The sequence below is a fragment of the Lynx canadensis genome, chromosome C1, assembly GCF_007474595.2.
Source record: "Lynx canadensis isolate LIC74 chromosome C1, mLynCan4.pri.v2, whole genome shotgun sequence".
In the NCBI taxonomy this organism is placed as follows: domain Eukaryota; kingdom Metazoa; phylum Chordata; class Mammalia; order Carnivora; family Felidae; genus Lynx; species Lynx canadensis.
In genome coordinates, this window is record NC_044310.1 from 71163094 (window position 1) to 71183230 (window position 20137).

Sequence of the window (20137 nt, forward strand, 5' to 3'; positions counted from 1 at the left end):
TAGACTATGCTAGGAAAATCTTCTTAAAGATCTACTATTTACCATGCACTCCCGAGTCATGCCGAGTTCTATACACTTCATATTTCACTCACTCAATCCGCACAGTCCCCATTTTACAGATGAGGAAACTGAAGCCCTGTATGATCCGTCCAAGGAGACTCAGTAGGAGAACAGGAGTCCAGGAAGAAGGGATGTAGACTAAATCTTTACTATTTCCTGGTCCCATGGAACCTACTTATAAACGTGACAGAAAAATCAAAAGGAAAGAACAGCTCAGGTTTCAATTCGATGCCAGGTCAATGCCAAGTTTGCCTGAGTTACCTGACTTATATGCGAATCCCACAGTTGAGGTGTATCATCATCATTTAGAAGCAAAAAGTAACTTGCCCAAGGCCACAAAGCTACAGGGTAAGCTTGGACTTTCACCTGAGTCTGTCCAGATGGCTCCCATGCCCATGCTCTTCTCTACCACCCCAAGTCAACAAGCTCAGGGCTGTTGTCTCTGGCTTTGGGAGTGCACTGCAAGCCAACAGGGTACATTCTAGTAAGTTGGAGATCCCGGAATGAAACCAGCAAAACCAGAAAGAACATGTCTCCTACCTTTCACGGTGCACTCTCCAAGTAGAGGCCTAGGTAGAAGAGAAAATGGTTTGTCCCAGATGTGTCCATTAAGCAGAGTTACGAGACAACATTGTTCAATAAAACCCAAACAGATAATACAGTGGTGAAATGACAATTGTTTACAATTAGTAAAAAGAGAGAAAACAATGTCTCCACAGATATAGGGTAAGCTTGAGAAAGATTTTTCTCCCTGAAAGTGTTTCGTCCAGCTAGGGAGAAAAGAAATAAAAGGAAACATGAAAGCCAATAAAAGAAAACGCAAGCACGAAAGACCATCATTAATCTTCTATTCAAATGGTAGTCACAGCTGCAGATTACAGAAGGGCTTTAACAGCAATTCTATTCAGAGACAAACCAAATACTGGGGGTATACTCAGAAGTAAGTAAGTGATTGAGTTGCACACCTGATTCGGGAGTGTTGGGAATGACCCTAGAAGCGCCAGTTAAATAATCCTTAGTTTAAAAGATGAATATAACTCTTGACATTTTTTGGAAGAACTAGATGGTCATTTTAGCAAAGTATTCTGTGTATAGACATGATCATTTATCTACAAATTTTAATGGTATTAAGTGAATGATTTTCCTGGGCTAGGTTTGGTGCAGGCACATGAAGAAAATGTGGGGACAAGGGGAGAGAAAAGGGGTATGAGAAAGAAAATCTGGTAGGGGCTTGACAGGGAAGGGCAGGGAAAAAAGAGGGAGAGCATTGGGATGAGGGTTCTGCTTGATTCCAATTCTGTGCTTCTCTAATAAATTTAAAATACAAAAGTACAAAATAAATCCATACATGAAGTAATCTTAATCTCAAGTTATATCATAAATATTTATCGGATAACTTCTATATACTAACCCCTATATCTCTTTCATTGCTTTTAAGAAGTGAGAAACCCCTTCTGGAGACCAGATAGGTCATAGAGATGTGATCTGAATTTTGCGCTAGGTAGATATTAAGAATACTACATTAAAAAAAAAAAAAAAGCAGTAGCTCCACTTGTTGTGATAAAAATAAATTTATTTGGGAAAAAAATACCATCTTTCCTTGCTTGACAAGGGCAAATTGCCACCATAGTGGAGTTCAGTTGTTAAATGAGTGACCACTGCTACCCTTCACTTCCATGTCATGTATGTATAATCAACAATAGCACAAGCGACAAGGTGTACAAATGACTGTTTCCAGTTCATCCCACTGAACCAACCCATTGAACCCCATGGTTCATCCCACCATGCCAACAGTTGCTTCCTGTCATGCTGGAAAACAAACAAACATAGGAAACAGGCCAAGACGGTCTTTTTGTTGATTAAGTGTGTTCTTTAATTGGCTTAATAGTTCTCCACCTTGCAATTTCTAACTGAGTGTTGGAACCAACTACTTCATTTCTGTACACACCATGAATTAGCAATGTCTTCTAATCCCAAATCACTTTTAAAACAAACCCTTATTGAACGATTAACACATATCTTTCAATGCATGGCTTTAGGTGCCACTGTTTTGGCACACTTTGAAATGTGATTTTTTTTTTTCCATCCCAACATTGTGATGTCATAAGTTAAAGTTCAACGCAGAATTTCATTATCACTACTCCATTGCACTAATGCCCAGTAGTTGACCGTGGTCTATGCTTCATCATCCAAGTTTATAAAAGGAACTTTGGAATTTCAGTTGTGTTCAACCAGATAACAGTCCTCTTTCCTGCTCCACAATTAAATAAGTCAGTATTTTGGAAGTGCTGGTCCGAGCTGTTAGGGGCCCTCTGCATTGTCACAGGGTAAAGAGGCCTGAAACGTGATTATCTTAGCAGGAAGACTTTAGTTCATAAGTACCAATTGGTCATCACTTCCTTTCCTGTATCAGAAAGGGGAAGGAGGAAAGAGAAAACAATGATTCAGAATCTGTGGGATGGAATAGGAATACTCTGCAGTCAGGCATGCATAAGTTATAGACACACTGAGTTCGACATATAAGAAGAAGAAAAGGTAAGAAGGTCGATGTACATATTTTTGGTTTGACTAGATGCTTTGGCAATTCTGAGTTGTCCATGTAAAAGGACCCTGCGTCTCCTTTCATTGACAAAGCAATGGCTTTGTCACATGACAACAACATATGGCTACAATTGGCTACTCAATGGCTACAACAGATTTCCCCTTTGCTGCAGTGGAGAAGGGGAAAGCTAATTCTGTATTTGTCCAACCAGGTATAGCTTTCCAAAGAATCACATCACATGAGACCTGGTTTCAGAGGTCATCTGTTGTACTCTGATGGCACTGGAAGGACCAAGAGGTTAAGGAGAGATCATGGGACACATTTGGTAACCAGAAGGGTCCAAACAGAAAGCCAGGTATTCTGATGATCAGTCCAGAGACTCTGTCAACAATTTGAAGGAAAATCAATCTATTGTGGTTGCTGGACCTGTTGATTAAAAAGTGACCCCCATCTGTGTTCTGCAGGAGATGGAGCTGTCAGTTGGGGGTGTCAGTGGATAGGCACCAGAAAGGGGACCTAGACACCAATATTGCGATGCCCTTACTCCCCACATTCCCTCAGTGAGGTCTCTCTCTATATTACTCTCCCTTTATGGCCTTCCTCAATTTCTACCATTCTTAGGTTCCTAACCTTTAAACACCTCCAGGTGTACTTTTTGATGGAGTCAAAGTCATCATTTATTCTCATGGCCCCAGGACATCCATTTCCGGCATCAGTCCCGTGACCTTCGTTTACTCTCTGTAGGGTCCATCCCAATTGGCCTGGGATCCAATCAGATCAAGCTTTGATCTGATTATTCAACTAAACTTCTCCAAGCTGACTTCACCCATGACCATCTTCGGTAACAACCACTTCTGTTTTATTTTTGTATAGCCTCTTTTTTCAAAACTTTCAACATTTTAGTTCTTCAGCTGACTTCCTTGGTAGACTCCCCTCAGTCCCCTGATTCTTTCATTTGTTCATGATGAGCAGACCCTCCTGTGAAGCAGGCATCTTCTCAACAGCCCCTCGCATTGCCATACAGTGGACCGTCTGCTGATATTGATTCTTCTTCTCAGTTCTCAGACCCAATCCGACCAAGACGTTTTCTAGTCCCTCCCTTAAAACCTTTGCTCATTCCAGTGGCTGCACAAGAAAACATTTAACATCCTCCTGTGGCTTTTGTGATGCACACCAAAGTCCAAAATCAAATACCAAAAACTTATCGGTTACTTTCCAGAATTCACAATTACATTCTCTAATGATGATTTTTTTCTTTACAGTTAAATACACATTGGAAAAAACAACTTTGAGAGATTTTCCTTACATAAGGTGCCTCTTAGGAAGCCACTGCCTATTAAGAAAATTAATTTCCCTTTATCCCAGCTTCCATGGCAACAATTAATGCTCTGAGAGGAAGAAATGTATTTTAAAAAACTGAACTTTTCTCAGAAGACTTCATTTCATATTTACCAGACATTCTTTGGAAAACGCTCACTCATATCATTTCAAATCCCAAGATGCGGTATGAATCGATTAACAGAAAATACATCCTGTGGTTTAAAGTAGCAATTATGTTCTTCCATCTCCCTTCAGGAATTTTGATTTAGAGATTTCTTCTCGAAAACATGGGTAGGGGATATTTTCAGTCAACAACCCCACCTGTGACTACAGAGGAAAATAAATAAGGGCACAATTAAGAAAACTATCCTCATGTGACCCCTATTTTACCCCCAAACTACTAAGTGGATGCTTTGCTACTGAGGTGTAGACCATTTGCATAAGTGTCCTGCCGAATGCCAGCGAAGCACAGTTGGTCGATGTAGAGCTACTGATATGTGTTCCCAACCAAAGCTATGCACAGACCTCCTCTCAAGCAGGTTCTCTGCTCAGCTCAAGAAAGGTTATTATACCAAATACTGTGGAAAGGGAAAAGGCCGTGGACATTCCTAGAGCTCCAATCCTAAAAATAAGAGTTTTGAACCTCTTATTGGCCACCTCAGAGGTTCACCTATCTTGACGTTAGCGGACATAACTCAGGCCTTCTTGTTAGGGTCCTCATAATATTCCCTAGAGATTTCAACCACGTCATGTAGCTTTCTACCCCGTTTTGTAAGAAACAATTCATTTCTAAGCCAGTTTCAGTGGGAGGAAAGAAAATGAAAGATTATATTTCCCACAATAAGCTGATCTCTGAGAATAGGGTAAAACCTTAGAAGAACCCGTTGTTAAGGCCACAGAGAAGATCACCTCAGGAGCATGGAGAACCTGATTAAACACACTACTGACCTCCTCAGGCAGCAGATGCAGGACAAGAAGGGTGAGGCCTCTTCTGATACTTCTCTTTGCTACCACACTCCTTCAGGAATTCCTGAAGGTCCGTTTCAGGAAATCCATTCTGTGGTATTTCTTTAAAAGTACATAATGTTGTTACCTTATTTGCAGAGCATGAGAATGGGCTCCCTCTGTCAACACATCAAACCCACCTTTGCTAAAAAAAACTCTCCCACGTTGCTAGCTCCGATCCAAAACTGATATTAACAGCGAGGCATCATCTGTCAGTCCCAGAAAGCTAAGCCAGGGCCACCATGGGAACGGAAAACAATCCAAACCCCAGAAAGAAAGCCATGGCTGGGCAAGGGAGGGGGTGTGTTAATAAAGGGAATGAAGGAAATAGTCAAAAGTCTAAAATTTTAATGCTAATTTTAAGACCAGATAAGACCTCCCCTTTCTCTCACTGCCAATGTAGAGCCCTCAGGGAAGTAATCCCTATTTCCTCTACTTTTTATTTTATTTTTAGTTTATTTATTTATTTATTTAGAGGAGACAGCACACAAGTGGGGTGGTGCGGACAGGGAGAGGGAGAGACAGAATCCCAAGTAGGCTCATGCTAACAGCACAGGAGCCCGACACAGGGCTCAAACTCATGAACCACGAGATCACGACCTGGGCCGAGATCAAGAGTCCGACACTTAAACGACTGAGCCAGCCAGGTGCCCTATTTTCTCTACTTTTGTAGAAATTGGTCCACTTAGTGGGCAGAAGGCAGAGGGGTCTTCCCACTTACCTCATGCTTACTGAAGTCCCGAGGCTTGGCCCGCTCCTGGGGCAGGGGCACTGCCACATCAAAGACAAGAACCCACAGGGCAGGATTTCGCAGTTCCTGTCTCCATGCCCAGCCCTGCTGCTACAGCCAAACAACGATTCCCACGGGAGGCGCTCAGCTCGCCATACTCAGAGTGCTCAGAAGTATTCCAATAGACTGTCCTCTTCCGAATTAGTCTGAGAAGGGCTTAGGAAGAGGACAAAACCCCAAGGCACTGACATGAACCCCTTGTCCTGAAACAAGGATTTTTCCAAGCACAAACCATCTGCTGTGGAGGTGTGGCCACACTAGGCAGCACAGAGCTCGCTTCAAGCTACAACTCAGTTAAACAGGTCCAGTCTGAAGGATACAGAACCCACAGGATGGCTTCAGAAGCTAGGACGCTCAGCAGGTCACAAAAGGCTCAGTTTTCATGATTTAAAGGAATGCGCACCACACACATGGTTATGTCATGCCGTGTGAGCAGTGTATCCATATCTGGACAGGCTGTCACGACAGCAGTCACCCCTCATCACTCAAACTTACTCAAAGCTCAAGTTCCAGAACAGGCAGGTACACCTGTACCTGCCATTGCCAACACGACAGCCCAACTATGTGATTTACCATGCTCGGCCCATCCCGACCCACTTCCTTTCTCTCTTTCCAGCACACTTCTAACCACGCCACCCTGGTCAGGGCAACAGGGACAATGCCCTAAATGTATACTTAAAATTAACTTCCAGGGGCACCTGTGTGGCTCAGTCAGTTAAGCTTCTGACTTTCGCTCAGGTCATGATCCACGTTCATGATCCTGACCCTACATCGGGCTTTCTGCTGTCAGCACAGAGCCTGTTTCGGATCCTCTGTCCCCACCTCTGGTTGTCCCCCCCCACTTGCACTCTCTCTGTGTCTCTCTTCAATAAGGAAATAAACTTAAAAAATAAAATAAAATTGGGGCACCTGGGTGGCTCAGTCAGTTAAGCATCCGACTTCGGCTCAGGTCATGATTTCACAGTTTGTGAGTTCAAGCCCTGCATCAGGCTCTATGCTGACAGCTCAGAGCCTGAAGCCTGCTTCAGATTCTATGTCTCCCTCTCTCTCTGCCCCTCCCCCACACATACTCTGTCTCTCTCTGTCTCAAAAAATAAAACATTAAAAAAATAAAAATAAAAAATAAAATTAACTTCCAACACCTAAAAGTTTCTTTTCCCAAAAAGCCTCAAAATCAAATACTATTGTCCTATTTTAAGTAAAAAGTGTAGTATTTTCCCTACGTCCCAATTGAGACAGAATTTGTAGTCATTTTTTGGCAGGAAAGATTACTTACCTTGATGGTATCATAAGAATCTGTAATAAGTGCAATGAACAGGCTGAGGATCATATATAGAAAAAGACTGATTAGGAATATAAATACAGGCGACTGAACAGCCACACCAAGATGCCTTCTGGCTGTATTTGAGCAAAGGTCGCAAACATGTCATCACCATTGACCGAGAAAATAGACACTTCAGCAACTGTGTTCAGATCTTCAAACTGTAAGGGGGGGGAGGGGGGGAAACCAGAAATGTTTAAGACTAATATCCAAAAAAGCAGAGAAGCATCTAGTTAGTTCTTTTGTTGATGCTGTTGTCACTATCATTAAGTGACATTCATTTTATTTTTAAAATTTGTTTATTTAAGTTCAAGTTAGTTAACATACACTGTAGTATCGGTTTCAGGAGTAGAACCCAGGGAATTCAGCACTTACATACAACACCCAGTGCTCATCCCAACAAGTGTCCTCCTTAATGCCTTCACCCATTTAGCCATCCCCTGCAACCCGATCAACCCTCAGTTTATTCTCTGTATTTAAGAGTTTCTTATGGTTTGCCCTCCCTCTTTTTATCTTATTTTTCCTTCCCTTCCCTTATGTTCATCTGTTTAGGTTCTTAAATTCCACATATGAGTGAAATCATACATACCTGTCTTTCTCTGTTTTATTTCACTTAGCATAATGCACTCTAGTTCCATCCACGTTGTGCAAATAGCAATTTCCTTCTTTTTTGATTGCTGAGTAATATTCTACGTATATTAGATGTGTGTGGTAGGTGTGTGTGTGTGTGTGTATCCACATCTTCTTTATCCATTCATCAGTCAAGGGACATGGGAACTCTTTCCATAATTTGGCTATTGTTGATAGTGCTGCATAAACACTGGGGTGCATGTGCTCCTTCGAATCAGCATTTTGTATCTTTTAGATAAATACCTAGTAGTCAGTTTCTGGTCGTAGGGTAGTTCTATTTTAATTTTTCAGCAACCTCCATACTATTTTTCAGAGTAGCTTGCACCAGTTTTCATTCCCACCCACAGTGCAAAAGGGTTCCTCCTCCTTGCCCACATCTGTTGTTGCCTGAGTTGTTACTTTTAGCCATCCTGCCAGGCATGAGGTGGTATCTCACCATGGTTTTGATTTGTATTTCCCTGATGATGAGTGATGTTGAGCATTTTTTCATGTGTCTGTTAGCCATCTGAATGTCTTCTTGAAAGGTGTCTCTGCATGTCTTCTGCCCATCTCATTTCTTCACTGAATTATTTGGGTTTTTTTTTTTTTTTTTTTTGGTGTTGAGTTGGATAAGTCCTGTATAGATTTTGGATAACAACCCTTATCCAATAACTAATTCATTTCAAACATCTAGAATATACCACAATACGAAAACATTATTCAAAACTCTTCTCGACGCTTACAATCTTAGTATTTCTCTCACTTTTTTTTTCCTTTGAACTTTTTATATACTTGTGGTCACATCATCTAAGAATTTTGCATATTGATTTTTTTCTACTTAACATTTCTTGAGTTATTCACACTTAGAAAGCATTCTTTTATGTAACAGGCCATTCCTTGGATGTCAAATTTAACTATTTCCTTGTCACTAGACTCCCAATAATAGGACATGTAATAAACATGTCTTAGCATAATGTTTTTTCCCATTATTGGTTCTAAGTGATGCATGTCCTGCCAAACCCTTTCTGAAGGAACGGTGGTACTCTACAACCAGCAAGATAGAAGTGGCTAAGACACAGCACGGCTGGAGAAAATTTTGCCACACGGAGTGTTTCACTGTAGCCTTTCCACCACAGGTCCAGGTAATGATAGCACATAAAAAAAAAGATCACCACAGTGGGAAAAGTGTCAAAAGATGAAGGATCACGGCTCATGCCTTCGAAGGGCTCCCATGCTATATGGACAGGCCAAGATACACAATGCCCTGTGGTAGAGCTGGGGTGGGCTGTGTAAGCAAAGCGGCCCTCAGAACTATGGCCCGCAGGCTGAGTAGTTCACCAATGAGAGGAGAGAGGGGAGCGTTTATCAGTGAGCATAGGGGAAAACAGCGCTCTAACTGGGAAGTGGCTGGAGTCACGCAGCAAGGGCAACCTCTGTCTTCTACACACTTCAAACTCCTACAGGCCAACTTGAAACCAGTAAAAATACTCTATCCAGAGAGTGACACAAGCTGGTCTGTGTTTGTTAAAGGTAACCGCAGCCCACGGAAGATCTCCTAGAATGAGATAAGCCTAGGGGCAGGGAGGCCAGTGAGAGGTGAGTGCGGGAGCCGGGGGTTGCAAGGAACCCAGGGGAGACTGGAAAGAGAAGGAAACTAAGATGAAATAAGTCTGGGAAGAGACACCTAAGGGACTCAGTTTTAGATGAGGCGAGTCTGAGGAGCCAGCGAGAAATGGCTGATATTAGGCAGTTAGTTGGAGGCATACACCTGGAGTTCAGGAGCTGAGCGTGTGCAGAGTGGAATTCCACCAGCAGCCCTCCTGGCTTTAGTGGTTAACAACCTATTGCCACAGCGACTAACAACAGCAGGTGCATAATAAAACAAACATCTCTAGGGCCAGGGGTTAAACATCAGTGGAATGTAAAAGCTTCTATCTAAAGAACAATAATGACCTAACAGGCAAAAGACAATACAGTTTTCAAAAACACAGATGGAACAAGTTAGTGTAGAGTTTTGAACCAAATTCTGTCCTTAGCATGAGGGGCACATGTCCACTGAGTCAGTTGGCTCTAGGGACAGCCCAGTCCCTGATCAATGTTTACAGGACACCTCGACTCAGAGGTCCAGGTACTACATCACATTCCACAAAGTAAAACCTCCCACCCCCTAACCCAGAATTGTCCTTTCCCTCCAATTCCCTATTTCTGTCAATGACTCCAGTCTCCTACCAAGAACAGTTACACCAAAACCATCAAATGCTTAAAACTGTGTTGAATTGATTAGTCTTCCCTTCTCTTCAATCTTTTAAGGTCTACCTGCGCCTATGATGTTTTTCTGATCCACTCTGATGTCAACACTTACACCCAGATTATTATGAAAACCTCCAAGCAAGTGGTCTTTACTCCAACCTCCTCATCCTGCAGTCCAGACTTCAGTAAAATCTAAACTTCATACACTATAGACTCCAGGTCATTTCGCTTGCTTAAGAATATACAAAGTCGGGCGCTTGGTCAGTTGAGCATCTGACTTCAGCTCAGGTCATGATCCCATGGTTCGTGTGTTCAAGCCCCACGTCGGTCTCTGTGCTGCCAGCTCAGAGCCTGGAGCCGTTTTCGGATTCTGTGTCTCCCTCTCCCTCTGCCCCTCCCCCCCCTCATGCTCTGTTTCTCTCTCAAAAATAAACAAACATAAAAAAACCAGGGGCACCTGGGTGGCTCAGTCGGTTGGGCATCCGACTTTGGCTCAGGTCATGATCTCGCAATTCTTGAGTTCGAGCCCTGCGTCGGGCTCTGTGCTGACAGCTCAGAGCCTGGAGCCTGCTTGGGATTCTGTGTCTCTCTGTCTCTCTGCCCCTCCCCTGCTCACGCTCTGTCTCTCTCTCTCTCTCTCAAAGATAAACATTTAAAAAAATTGTTCAATTAAAAAAAATAATAATAATATACAAAGTCAGGATGCAAAGTAAAAATCCAAACCAAGAAGGTTGGGATAAGTTTCTTCTTCACGTGGCCTCTTGCTCTCTCCTCATCGTCAATATTAGCATCCTGTGTCTGTCTGCTCCCACACACCAGGCCCACTTCTTTCTCTTTTCCTCACGGATGTGTCCTCTTCACCTGACGTGATGTCCTCCTCCACCTCCTTCTCCCCGGCCCCATCCCTGTATCCCACTAAGCCAATGTTGAAGGGCTATTTCAAAGTCTACTTCCAGGCAGCCAGGGCTGCTCCCTTCCCTGTTCTCTGTATCAGTAAGAACCATGGAGTAAATTACTAGCTTGTCTCCTCATTGGTTTTATACACTTCTCCATGTCCCAACTAGATAACACACACCATGTCCTAACCTCCCTGCTCCATGTCCAAATCCACAGGGTGAAAGGGTAAAGCTTATAACCAAGGGAGAGTAACAAATGTAGCCCAAACAAAGATCATGCCCGTGCCTTTACCGCATCAGCAACAATTCGGAGAAACTCTGAAGTTGCTCTCCACAAAGATCTGGAGGGAATATTCACTTGAGCAAATCACTGAACAATATGCAGATTATCTAACAGTAAGATGGGCAGTTCTCAGAGTCAATATTTTCCATCCCTACCACCATCCTTAAGACAATGAAATTAAACCTGGTTTCTATAGACATGAATTACAACTCTGCCAGCACCATTAATAATTCTTTTGGAATCTAGTCAATTCCTTTCTTTAGTTTCAAGAACCTGTAACAGTCTGTGCTTCAGGTTCCAAAGCTGCAAATAGTTATTGGGTACATTCTCAAATTCATTCCTTAGTCTCTTGTGTCTCTTGTGCGGTTACTTAGTATCAGCCTAGATATGATATCTGCTTCAAGATGAATGTTATTCACAACCATTGTATCTCCCTCTCCTCTATGCACATGAGATGTATTTTAGCCCACCAAACATTTAAAGGAGAACCAATAAAACGAATGGTACACATCCTGCCATTTTGTACCTGGAGAAGTGGCTGTGAACCACACTCGGTTTCAGTGGCCAAAATCCATAGTAGAAGTGAACTTAAATAATATCCAAGGTAAGGAGAATAAGCTCCTAATGTGCTTCCAGTCTAGGACTACATTTATATGGAATTGCTTTGGTTCTTTTGAGAACTAGCTGAGCCTCTACCATGTTTTATGCACCCTGCTAGACCTGGGAAATGCAAAGAGCAACAAGCCAGAGTCATTGCCCTCCAAGAACTCAGTCTAGAAGAACCTGACAATGTTTGGTACACACTAGACACTTAATAAATCTTAAGTGGTTATTTCCCCCCCTAGGTTCTGTGAGACCACTGTGTGAACTCAAGCACTTGTTCCACAAATGATCACTTTGTGATTGAGCCGCAGAGAACTTTCATTCGAATGAAAACATTACCTACAGTGGCTTATTACAGAGAAGGGCATAAAAAATTGCTTTAAGAGCTGGTACTGAGAACCTCATGCAACATTCAGGTGAGATGATTTAACTGGCTAACAGCTGTTTTGAATAAGAGAGGCGCTTGGCTAAAAGGAGAAGCCTTGAAAGACTGAAGATGTCATATGGGTTCTACCGAACTTCTACCCAGGGCATCAGTGAAGTCCGGCATTTTTTCAGTGCCTTGGTCTTCTCATTTGTAAAATGGGGACAGTGCAATGTAACACTGATTTATTCTTCACGGTGAAAAAGTCCTATGGAAATGCAAGAGCCACATTAGCATAATGTTCTCCCAAACCTCATCTTCAATTATTAAACATCAACAGTCTGTGGTCCTCTGTGTCCAGACATTTTGAAAGGGCGCTGTGCCAAAGTCCATTAGTGCTGGAATCAACATTGGCCAGAACTTGGGTCTCTACTCTCTTTCAGTTGAACCACTGAAATCCAATGTCTAACAGGAAAACAGGAAGCTAGAATATGGAAGTCCTGCTGCCAATCAAAGAGCCTGTGAAAGTCTAGTTCTCCTGATACCTCCTCTTTACAGTGTTCTGTTTGTTCGTTTAAAGGAAGAGTTAGCTTCCATACCCAAGGATTTTAGAAATCCTAGAAAATGCTTGTTGTGGTGCCCAGCTTTTCAAGACTTCAGGTAATTCTCAAGGTCTTCTGATTCAAGAGATGCTGACAGAATCTGAAAATTCTGACCGTTTAGATTAATTTGCAGGGGAGGGAGGGGCACAGGGGGCAGTAAACATTTTGAACTTCAGATTCAAAGAAGAAGCAGCAAAATAGAGAAGGAAAACGCAAAATTCCAGAACCACTGAAGGTTTCGCCCTCCACTGACTAATGCCTTCACTGAGTTAATTCAACTATCCGTTTCCCCAATGTATCAGTCTGGCTAGAGATGAAAGATAGATGCCATAAACAGACCTGCTATGCAACCCTAGAGACAACTCTCATCCCTCTGGTCCTCTGGGGGAGAAACGGACAGCAGACATTAACAGGGAGATACAAGTCAAGAGGTGCAAGGTACAATATGGCAGACATTAGCTACATGTGACCACCGAGCACCTGATATACAGTTGGTCCAAACTGAGATGTGCTGTCAGGATAAAATACACACCATATTTCAAAGCATAGGAAAAAAAAAAAAGGAGTATAAAATATCTCAATGTTTTATATTGAGTACATGCTAAAGTAATCTCTGGCATATATTGGATTAAATATATAATTAAAATCAATTCATCTGTTTTGTGTTTTTTTGTTTTTTTGTTTTTTTACTGTGGTTACTAGAAAATTTGGAAATACACATGTGGCTCTCATTTGGAGCTCTCATATTTTTACTGAACAGTGCTAGTCCAGAGAATCCCACTCTCACCTGGATTCTTTAAAAGGACAGAACCAAACATAGGAAAACACACTCAGACTCACAAAACAAATAACATCATTTTCTTCAAGGTAATCTTGACACATTGAGGGAAGTAAGACTGATTAAGTAGCTCTCCTCTCACAGTTGATCTATTCATGGGTCAAACCAAATGCTCTTTTGTAATGATCTGTTTTAGAGAATACCAAGAAAAGCCCTACAGGGCATTGGTCAAAGCACGGGGATTGGGGTCACACAAACCTGGATGTGAATCCTATCTGCTATTTACTAGCTGTGTAACCTCGGGAAAACTATCTAACATCTTAAGATCCTGATTTTAGGTAAAAGAAATGTAATATTTCCCCTACAGGGCTGCTGGGTGGGTTGACAGCAAGAGGTAAAGAACTTGAGCACTATATCTATCTAACATATAATGCTTGGGAATGGTAGCTATTTTAGTAAAATCCAAGCAACATTATCTAAGCATCTTCCAGAGTAATGATGGGGTAGAGGAAATGGAGGGCAAAGGAGAAAGAACCACTCATCCTGAGGCCTTGAAACCAGTGAATTGAAGCAGAAATTCTTAGGCTCAGTATTTATTCCGCACAGTACAACACTGCCCCCTAGTGACAAGAATGTTGATAAGCATTCAGAGCAGGACGTAAGTGAGAAAGAGAAACGTAAATTTTCCTGAGCGCTAAATAGTAAGTACTCCAGATCTGAGAGATTGTATTAAACTACGATTTTTACTCATGAGTCGCCTTTAAAGCAGTGGCATGGAATTGGAAGAGCAATAATATTATCAAGATTTACTATTAACCCAGGGATTGTCACTTTGTTAATTACACAGTTTCTCCAAAAGGAAAACAGTCATTCTCCCTGGACATATTAAATGTAACACTTAAAGAGGAGAAAGCTCGCCTGTGTGTCAAGTTGCTAGGATTTACATTAGTATAACACAGGAAGTTGGCGCTTTGTGGACCGCTCGCTTTTTGTGAGTAGTTTGCGAACCAGATTTGATCATATGTTTTGTTTCATGCAACTACCAAGGTCAAAACTGAAGGCTGAGCTGTTCTATACGCTTTAACACAATCCTCTGCACTAAGCCAAGAAACCTGTAGCCTGGGCTGTAGAGACCAAACAAGAGGAGACAGAAATGCTTAGCACAGTACCTGACACACAAGCATCAAGTAATAGCTGCCTATTATTTTTCATTGTGTTGTTTCTGTTGTTCCAACTGCCAGAGACCCATGGAAGAAAAACTATAAGATGCAATGATTCCTCTTACTTATTTTGGTATGAAATCAAGGCCTACCTAATTTCATTTCCTGAGGCATCTATCAAATGTACTGTTCTAAAAGAACATCTGAACCTAACTTTGATGTCCTTACGATGCTGCTGCTACTGAGTGAAGCCCAGTGTTAGTTTAGAATTCAGATACTGATCTTTAATAAGGCACAAAGAGGACACTGTAATCAAAACCACCTACAAAGACAAGATGTGTTATCATTTTAATCATAAACCTAACAGGGTCATTCTGGGCAGTCTTTGTCCACCTTCATTCTCCTCAATGAATCTGGACGAAAACCTTACTGCTTTAAGTTAGAAGGATATTGCAATAACTTTCCTCATTTACTTTTCATTTTTACTGTAGTGACCTCACGTCCAAATATTTCTCATTTGATGATCAGCTGGGTTAATATGTGCCTCCTGAAGCCCAGACAAGGGAAATGCACTCTCTAGTTACAGTTATAGTGCTTGCTTTGATATCCTGAAGTCACTTGAGTGTCCTGGAAAGGGAAAGAAAGCCAATGCAAAGGCAGGTCTCACTGAGGTCGAGGGTACGTGCCAGTGCTGGGTAAAAAGCAGGGCAGTGCTGGGACCCACTTGTAAGAGTCCCGAGTGCTTAATTCATAGAAGCAAGGATTGGTGCTACACACCTTGTCGTGATAAGGTCCTAAAACAATCCAGCCACAGAACGTGTAGCCCAAGTAGATCATACCAGCACAAGCACAGAAGCGAAGAACTTTGGGCAGTGAGGCTTGCATCGTTAAAATGAGCACCTGAAATAAAAACCAACAGGAGGGAATTTAAAAGTAGCTGACTGGCACCCAAAGAAGGAATGAGTCTCAATCCTAGTGCCCTACCCGATGCCACATCCTTACGTTATATGCTTGGAAGTAACCCAGGTATCTGATGACGCCAACCCAGACAAAGAGCGTAGACGTTCCGAGCAAAATGCTGCACAGGTCGTAATTGGTGAGATTCTAAAGAATGAAAAAAATAGACATGAGTAAAACACTCCACTCCATTCAGGGTATTAACCTCACTTTAAACTGACTGGAAAAGAATGGACTGACTGCCTCTCTATATGTGATACTAAGAGCCCGTAAACTGAAGAAGAAAAGAGCACAATTCCAAATGTGTTTCTCATTTCCTTTAGTATTTGAGTTGGTTGAACTGAGTTTTGTTCAAACAGTATCTGGAAATAGTAATTGCCTTTACTACTGACCTAGGCATTAAAGAGTATAAAGTAATGGTGTTTGTTAAATATCAAACAATACCATTCACCTATTTTTGAAAGAAAGCTCCAACATGATTTGCTAACCCAGTTCTTTCTCTCAAGGACTTTTAAGTCTAATTGAGGAGACAAACACACACAGTTCTAATTTAATATACTAAGTGCAAAGAGAGCCACAATGCCTGGCATGTCACACAGGGTCTCCAGAGGGTGACTCCAGAATGGAGCCGGGCCTGGAGGGCAGGTTGAGAGAGGACACTGCAGGTCAATGGACAAAGGCTGAACAGAGGCACAGGCCAAGAGCCAGCAGGATGTCCTAGAGACGACCACTGATGGGTCCGGGAGACCTAGGACAGGGAGGGAGGCAGAGCGAGATGATGGGTTCCCCAGACACCATGCTGAAAGGAGAACACTTCATCCCAGTTTGGGGCCCTGTGAGGCAGAGAGGATTTAGACACTTCTGGACAAATTAGTTTGACAGTGGGGTGGATGGATCTGAGGAATATAAGGAGGAAGGCAGGAAAACCAATGAGAAGACTGTTGTGGGGTGCCTGGGTGGCTCAGTTGGTTGAGCATCCAACTGTTGATTTCAGATCATGTCATGATCTCACAGTTCTTGAGTTCGCGACCCCCATCAGGCTCCGCGCTGACAGTGCGAGGCCTGCTTGGGATCCTCTCCCGCTCCTCTCTCTGCCCCTCCCCACCCCCAAATAAATAAATAAACGTTAAAAAAAAAAAAAGGAATATGCTATAGTAGTATAGGCCTGAGAGGAAGATATCGTGAAGGAAGCCAGAGTAGTCAGGGTGGAGAGGAGGGAGGCACTTCAGGTGGTCAGCATCTGCTGACAGCAAGGAGGGGAGAAGAGCCAGATGAAGGAGGGGGGGGGTCAAGATGTAGTCATGGGATTAAATCAACTAACAACAAGAAGGTGTCAGGTGCCTAGTGGTCACTCAGTATTCCTGTCCTCACTCCCCTCCAAGCACCCATCAGTCATGGATAGTCGCCACTGGCTCTTGCCATGATTGGTTCATGGGCCAGCTGCTTCTTCTGCAACTTAAAAAAAAAAAAAAAAGAAAAATGAAGCCCACCCAAACAGCCAATTTTCTCAGTTCCTATTGTGAAGATGCTGAGTTTCCTGGGGGATATTCCTAGGGATATCATCTTTCACAGAACAACAGTTTCCTTAGTTTCCCTTGATGAGGAATCAAGTCAGAGGAAATAACCCAGGCATCTGATGTGAGATGGTTTTATAGATGTGAGAAAAGAGAAAACATCAGGCTCAAAGTAGTCTCTGTAAGGATTTTATATCTCAACGTGCCGGGGGTCCCCCAGAGGAAAAGAAAGAGCAGAACATTAAAATGGGTTGCCCTCACCTTTGCTTTAATTTCCATTTTTAATATGGATCCAATTATCGTCATTAGGTCGCTGATAATCACCAGGATATACCATCCATTGATGAACTCCCACTGGTCGGCGTTACACACGTGTCGCTTGTACTTCTCCAGAAAGAAATTGAGAAATCTCTGCGGCAAACATTTTAAAAAGCATTTCTTACAAACCACACTGCCCTCTGGAAGGAGAAGACAAGCGCAAAACAGTGCTCTCGCCTGTAAAATGATATGGCATTACCTTTCCCAACCTGACAGATCCTCTTTGAGGGTGGGGATTACGGCCCACTTTCCCCCATAATCTATTGCAGCTAAAAGTAAGCATTCTAGTACCTGCTAAGTTAACTCAAACATCAAATGCTTATGTTCTAACACCAAGAGACTCTTGTCATAATTGCTACCGCATAGCACATTCTCAATATTTTACACGTTATCAACTCATTCAATCTGACTCCCTATGAATCAGGTCTATTTTCAGAAGAAGAAACTGAGGCATGGGAAGGCTAGGCAGGATATGGGTCTGGGCAGCCTGGTTCCAGAGTGTGTAGTCCCACCGGTGGGAAGTCAATCGTGACTCCCAATGGTGCCCCCTAACTTCGGCAGACCCAGGACCATGACCTCAGATGGAGATTATCAAGAGGCTTGGGGAACAGGTAAGAGAAGCAGATTATTTACAAAATAAGTTGACAAAGGTCAAGAGTAAGAAAAATAGGGGTGCCCAGGTGGCTCAGTTGGTTCAGTGTCCAACTTTGGCTCAGGTCGTGATCTCACAGTTCATGAGTTCAAGCCCCACGTCGGGCTTGTGCTGACCTCTCAGAGCCTGGAGCCTGCTTCGGACTCTGTGTCTCCCTCTGTCTCTGCCCCTCCCTCGCTGACATTCATTCTCATTCTCATTCTCATTCTCATTCTCTCTCTCTCTCTCTCTCTCTCTCAAAAATAAATAAACATTTTTAAAAAAAGAGTAAGAAAAATAGATTGTACACTATTTTCTTGCTCCACGGATGGTATCCACAAATGATGACTTCCTGTATTACCCCTGACCCCAGTCTGCATTTACACACATACAACAAGACAGAATAAGATTTGTGGGGAGCTGAAGTATGTATTCACAAGAACTCTGGGGGTAAAAAGGTAAAATGAAACTCAGGAGAGAATAAACTATTTTTAAAAATAGAAAAAAGTATTCTGTGCTTCATTATAACCCATTTACCATGCCTCCCTGTCAAAAGGAACTCTGATTTGAAGACAAAAGATGAAACCCACACATGCTATTACTCTGTTCTTAAGATCACGCCTGAATTTAAGAGGGTCTTGTTTATTCTGGAAACACTCAAAGCCTCAGGGTTCACCACTGTGCACCTATGCTTAGCAGCTCAGTTTTAAGCAGGATAATTATCTGATCCTACCTGACATGCCAGGAGCCTTACCCACCCTGCACACCTCAGGTTGATTAATGCCTTGTAGGGGGACGATCGTTCAAGGAATCTAATTTAGTCAAGAGCTCCAAAAAGGGCAGGATGACCCAACATCAACTGTCCACGTCTGAACAAACAGGATGGAGGCCTAGAAGGGGGAGAGAACATTTGAACACACACTTACCTTTCGTAACCTTAGAGCTAGAACAATGGATCTTGTGCACAGAATAAGAGATGCCAAGCATATCACAATGACAAATGCATCAAACGCCAGCACATACTGGGGTGTTTTTCTGAACTGAGGAACAAAAACCGAATTCAATGTTAAACACACCTTACTTGGGAATAATTCTCAAACAAATGGCAGTCTGAAAAGTTCAAATGATAAATGCTTAAATATCAGAAACAATCACACTGCATTCATTTAGAAGTCTTTATTTAGGGTAAACATTCTCTGATGTTAAGCTATACATTTAAAACATAAACTCTTTGCTAAATGTACTAAAAATATTTCCTATAGAATAGACTCAACAGAAGGTGGTCCATTTGGGCTCTATTCAACAGAGGCAAAACTCGTTCTTTTTCATAAAAACACAAATATCCAATTTTCCGTTACTGAAGGAACAATTCAAAACACTGCTCCTCAGAATCCCCATTTCCTTTCTTTTTTAATGTGCATTTGCTTTTGAGAGAGAGAGAGAGAGAGAGAGAGAGAGTAGAGAGAAATAGAGTGCAAGTGGAGGAGGGGCACAAAGAGAGGGAGACATGAATCCAAAGCAGGCTCAGGCTCTGAGCTGTCAACACTAAGGCGTGGGGCCTGAACTCACGAACTGTGTGTGAGATCATGACCCGAGCCAAGTTGGGGCACTACACTGACTGAGCCAACCAGGTGCCCCAGAATCCCCCTTCTGTTTCTCGACCTACTGTGTACTATGTACTGTCCCAGTTCTCTGCACATGGAGAAAACCACCTCTTGGAATGGAATCACAGCAGTAATCAAATTGTGGTCGCAGACTGCACAGTAGCATGGGGGAATTGTACTGGAGGAAGATGTACCTGTAACCTCTGCTTCTCGGAGACCTGATGGTAGCATTCCAAGTGCCTGGCCCCCGCCCATGCCTGCAGCTTCGTCACCTGCCCCTCGGTGCTCTCCCCCACCTTCTCTACCTTGATGCGACACTGTTCTTCCTCTGTCCCTGCTCCTACCAGATTTGCTGGCCCTCTTGCCTCAGGGACTTCTCAAGTGCTGATCCCTCTGCCTGGAGCACACCATACAAGTCAGATTATCTTTTCAGCCTTGAGTTTCAGATTAAATTATTAACATTTCAGGTTAAATATTTAGGGAAGAGAATTCCCTAAATTCCCATCTTTATTAGCCCCCTCCTATATTCT

The 20137-nt window shown here is 42.6% G+C and overlaps 1 protein-coding gene across 1 annotated transcript in view; it reads right to left on the reverse strand.

The window, feature by feature from the left end:
• Positions 1-1612: 1612 nt before the first annotated feature.
• MCOLN2 (mucolipin 2) overlaps positions 1613-20137 on the reverse strand; it is a 57474-nt gene continuing 38949 nt past the window's right edge. Inside the window, 9 exon segments of the mRNA XM_030325588.1 lie at positions 1613-2464; positions 4871-4913; positions 4916-4990; positions 6990-7067; positions 7070-7199; positions 15361-15483; positions 15586-15687; positions 17316-17465; positions 18930-19038. Coding sequence (XP_030181448.1) covers positions 2428-2464; positions 4871-4913; positions 4916-4990; positions 6990-7067; positions 7070-7199; positions 15361-15483; positions 15586-15687; positions 17316-17465; positions 18930-19038 — 847 coding nt within the window. The 3' untranslated portion in view covers positions 1613-2427.